A 5153-nucleotide genomic window follows, 5' to 3' on the forward strand; every position below is an offset into this window, starting at 1 on the left:
AAAAAAAATATCAAATCTACTGAATGCATGCAAGAATACCATCGGTTAAACTAGTTTTCATACCTGATTTCTTCTCTTTTGATTTCTGAAGATGAGTTTTTGTTGGTGTTTCATCCATTTTTGATGAACTGAATTCTAGGGTTCGTAACCTGTAAGTAATTCCTAGGGTTTTTAGAGTTTGAAATTGATTTCGAGGGTTTAATCAACTTCAAGCATCAGTTTAAATGATCGATTTCTTCAAATGATTGAGAAATTTTTTTTCCTGCATTGGAGTGGCCCATTATGAAGCTCAGAACAAAAGTGCAGTTGTCTGATAAGAACTTATTACCAAAATTGTCTCAACACATCAAAATAGTTGTCTGATGAGAATTTTTTATCAGTAACGAATATATTACGTTGATATAATGAAATTCATACCCAAACTACATATTAAAATTCATGATGAAACAAAATATCGTCTTGAAAAAAGTAAGAACATATTCTCCATTACCCTAAGCAAAAATTAAACGTAAAAGAAGAAGAAACAGAAGAATTTTAAAGAACTTAAGCCCTTTCACCACGAATAAGCCTTGCTAAATGAATATCTTTAGGCATGATTGTAACTCTCTTAGCATGAATTGCACACAAGTTTGTATCCTCGAACAATCCAACTAAATAAGCTTCAGCAGCCTCTTGAAGTGCAAGAACAGCATGACTCTGGAACCGAAGATCTGTTTTGAAATCTTGAGCAATTTCACGAACTAATCTCTGGAAAGGCAACTTCCTGATCAAAAGTTCAGTACTCTTCTGGTATTTCCTGATCTCACGAAGAGCAACAGTTCCTGGACGATAGCGATGCGGCTTCTCAACTCGTCCAGTTGTTGGTGCTGATTTCCTCGCAACTGCAGTGGCGAGTGTCTTCCTGGGAGCTTTACCTCCTGTAGACTTACGAGCTGTCTGCTTAGTACGAGCCATTGATGATGAAATTTAACGGGAGAGAAGGTAAATTAAGTGTTTCTTAATCTTTTGTGGATGATAGGAGGTGGTACTTATGGGTATTTATATGCAGCAGTTGAAGGTTATGGTGGTTTACATTTAGAAGGATACAGACATGGGATAGGTTTCTGTTTTTGAGCAAGAAAACAGACAATCTGTATGCTTTCTATACTTTGTTCTCATTGGTTGGTTTGTATTCATACGGATTAGCAACCTCGGCGCCCAGTTTTTGAATCCACTGTTCTGCAGTGAGCAAGCATAGAGACCTTTCACGCACATACTGCTTATTTCTTTCGCTTAATTTAGCAGTTCTAGATCTATCGAACTTACCTGCAACATCAAATACCAGAATTTCAAACATTTCGATTTTAAGACTTGCTAAAGCATAACATCAAATACCATAATTACAAACATTTTGATTTTAAGACTTGCTAAAGCATTTACAACACGCCTAGTAAAAAAATACAAAACACTAGAAGCATAACTATACTTCTGCAGACTTTTGTTTAGGTACAAAATTGATAGTTTTCCTCCTTCCCACTGAGAAAAGACAAAAAAATAACCTCCCTTGGTCACTCTTTCTATTTATGTTGGTGCTTTCTTAGAAATTACGGAAAACATGAAGTTTTAATACTAGGTTCGACATCAGTTTGACTATAACTAGGTTACACAAGCATAAGAAGAGCAATCAGACGGAAAAGTCACTAGTGTTTGTACAAGGAACTAACTTGATTGCTCGGGTTTTCTTGGTTCTTGACAGCACATAGAGATATGAACATCTATTCAAATAAGTATCACAAAGGAAATTTAAACATCCAAGAAAGTACTTCTAGATAACTACCATGATATACATTCCAAGTGAATATACCCGAGTCAGTTGTCACTAGACCATCCAGTTTTGCATTTAGTCAACTCAGGTCAACCAAATTAGGATTCAAACCGACTCAAACTGGAACTGGATTTAGCTCAGTTCTTGAATGATTTTTTTAAGGCATTTGAATTCATCAAAATCTGATCAAGGCCTTTAAAATTGCATGTGTTAGAACTTCTATCAAAGATCAGCAAAATAACAAAGTTAAATTCTAATACACTAACTACTAAATTGGATGGCATTATCAGTGTAATTATTTTGACAGGGCTTCCCAACGACAATTAAACTCGTAAGTGCTCATACAAGCAACTAACGGGATTCTTCGGCTTATCTCAACTCTTGCCTACACATGAGATGCAGTCTAATACAGTACATACACTTCAAAAATCAATCGAAAAACCACATCTACATGAACTTAGCGACGATAAAGCAAACAACAACTACTCCATGGCATGCATTCTTCATGTTGTTCATACATGAGAGGTGACACAATTTTCATTTCCAAAGTAACAAAACAAGCATATTCAAGCATAGAGCTAAACTTTAAAGAAAGGCAGAAAGTAAAGTGTAAACACGTACCAGCAATGCGTATTCATCTCTTCAAATCCTTGATTTCGGAAGCAGCTCTTGGTAACTCAACTGCTCTTGTTATATATTTTCATAAGTTCAGGAGCTTCTTGCTCATACGGTTTCACAAATTTGTCCAAAAAGGACTTATCCACCATTGGTGAAAGCGATGATCAGAGGAATTTTTCCCTCAATCAGACCCTTAGACACCAAATTCTGATAACAACGCACCTCGGGATAATCCTCTCCTTCAAGCTATAAGTGAAATCGCTGGGTATACTGCAGTACTCAATGAATCATAGCCCATTTGATTCACAAGAAAATCCATAACTATCGTCATCTTGTTTTCGGACACCATCATATACCAAGGACTTCTCCTAGATGCTGTTTGAATTCGATCTTCAGACCAACCCCATCTCTTGCAAATGTCAACTTTGGTTTCCCAAGTAACTTCACTCATTGATGTCAACCTCTATAGCTAAGCTAAATGTTGTATGTGAGGGATCGAAACCCACTCCTTTAACCGTTCTCACAATCTTTTTAAATCTATGAGCATTTCCCATAAATCCACTAGGTTTCCGAATTAGACACTTGAAAATATTAGATTGAGGGACACCTTCACATCTCAAAAGCTCCACATTCACCAATAATTTCTTAAGTTAGTTTATTCTAAGACCCCAAAAAGTAAATCATCCTAGGATTTTAATGGTGTTTGTATCAGTATGAAAAATGCTCTTAAGCATATCAAATGAAGGGATTGTAGTCAGTTATAAAAGTGCTGGTTTTCTTGATATGAAATCAGCTAGCTCAATTCCATGTAGTCCTTTAGAATTTAAAAAAAAAATCAATCTGGGGTTTTAGGGGTTTAAGAGGATCAGATACCAGAAATGATGGATCCTTAGTATTGAGTTTTGAAATGTAGGGTTTGGTGAACCCATTTCTCCCAAATAAATGTAGGGTTTTGAGTTTGGTTCGTTTAGAAACATTAACAAATTCATTTTCAGAGAACCCACGTGAATTAATCAGAGAATTAACTAGAAATGAAGAATCAGAAGAATTAAGATTATTTCTAATAGAGAAGAAGGATACCATGGATACCCTAGATTTATCGACGACATTTGGATTCTGAAATGAAAAGAGAAATACACCAACTTGCTGTTGGTGGTGGTGATGATTGTCCATTAATGGCAGTCGTCCATTTGAGATCTGCGGATTCTGCGCCTACTTTGCATCACAAGGGTCGAATCATTTTCCCCTTTTTTAAGAAGAAGAAGAACTAATCATATTTGAATATCTCACTGTGATTATTGTTTTCTCAAAAAATTTATTTATGGAGTCAGAAAAAAAGGGTCAAAATATGATGACTCGGATCAAACTTTACAAATCACTTTTCTTTTGTTCATATTTGGTCATCAGTGTTATCTACGTGCAAAAATGATACTCACTCCGTTCTTAAATAATATGCTGGTTTTTATAAATAAATGTTTAAAAAAATGAGCTGCTTTTCTAATTGGGAAAGTGTTATTTTAGTTCTTTAAGACCACTTTTCTGTTAACTTTTTTTGATGACAAGTGTTTATGGACTATTTCACTTTATTTCTTTTGCTGATAAGTGTCATGTGACCATTTCACTTCACTTCTTTTATTGACAAGTGTCATGAGGACCACTTTCGATAATTAATTCTCTTAATTTCCTTAATTTTTTCTGAAATCAAAACCAATCTATTAAAAAAGAGCGTAGGAAGTACAAAAAAGAAAAAGTAAGAAGAAGCAGGCTCCTTGTTGTCGCTGGCGTCGACATTCTCACATATGGCCAAAATGGGATTTCGGCACTTCAAGACTATTAGGGTGGTGCATCACAGGCCACCACCAAAATGGACGTACGCCCGATTCAGACATCCCTTGCAAGAGGCATATGATTGACGTCATAAACATCCCTACAATTTCCCAAGTTGCATATGATTTATTCAACTCAGCTCAACCAAATTAAGATACTAAGTTAGTAATTTACGCGAATCCAAACTGGATTTAGTTCAATTATTGAAATCAATACATTGCAAGATGATAATAATATTGCATATCATCATTCAGGTCATACATCTGATAATCATCAAATTTTTCTTAGAAATAATATCAATTTGACTCTTACTTGGAAACCACCTCCTTTACAATTTCTGAAGATTAACATTGATGTTTCTTTTAATCGTAATTCCTTATTAGCTGGTATTGGAATTATAACTAGAACTTCTACAGGAGCATATGTTATGGGAAGGGGGACAGTAAGACGAGCCATAAATGTTCAACAAGCTGAAGCCTGGGCCTTGTTGGAGTCTATGCAACTGGCTGCATCAAATGGGTGGACACATGTTATTTTTGAAACGGATAACCTTAGTAACAGTACTGTTCTGCAACAACAATCTACTCTTTCTCATTGGCAAAGTATGCCTCTTCTTAAAAAATGTATGAATATATGTAACATTAATCCTGTTTGGTCTTGTGTGTTTGTTCATAAAGCATGTAATAAAACTGCAGATGCTTTTGCTAAAGCAGTTAGAAAACTTAACTTATGTGGGTAATAGTGGTTTCAACCACCTGACTTGTCAATGCCCTTCATAAGATATGATGTAACAACTTTACCTGTGTGATAGAACTTTCTTCTTTGTTAAAAAAAAAATACATTGCAACCTGGGTTGCACAGACGCGGACGCGTGGACGCGGACACGACACAACGCGGACACCAC

At 35.7% G+C, this 5153-nt stretch overlaps 1 protein-coding gene across 1 annotated transcript; it reads right to left on the reverse strand.

Moving 5' to 3' along the window:
* Positions 1-453: 453 nt before the first annotated feature.
* Positions 454-3584, reverse strand: LOC113337764 (histone H3.3-like). The gene is made up of 2 exons (XM_026583362.1): positions 2426-3584; positions 454-1305 (listed from the first exon to the last, which is right to left on the reverse strand). The coding sequence occupies exon 2, from the start codon at positions 952-954 to the stop codon at positions 544-546; it is 411 nt and encodes a 136-aa protein (XP_026439147.1). The 5' UTR covers positions 955-1305; positions 2426-3584; the 3' UTR covers positions 454-543.
* Between the last annotated feature and the right edge of the window lie 1569 nt (positions 3585-5153).

This window comes from Papaver somniferum, unplaced genomic scaffold, assembly GCF_003573695.1.
Source record: "Papaver somniferum cultivar HN1 unplaced genomic scaffold, ASM357369v1 unplaced-scaffold_18, whole genome shotgun sequence".
NCBI lineage: Eukaryota > Viridiplantae > Streptophyta > Magnoliopsida > Ranunculales > Papaveraceae > Papaver > Papaver somniferum.

What these genes read in the sequence shown, in the direction of transcription:
- LOC113337764 (XM_026583362.1), bottom strand. Translation starts at nt 954, where the DNA reads ATGGCTCGTACTAAGCAGACAGCTCGTAAGTCTACAGGAGGTAAAGCT.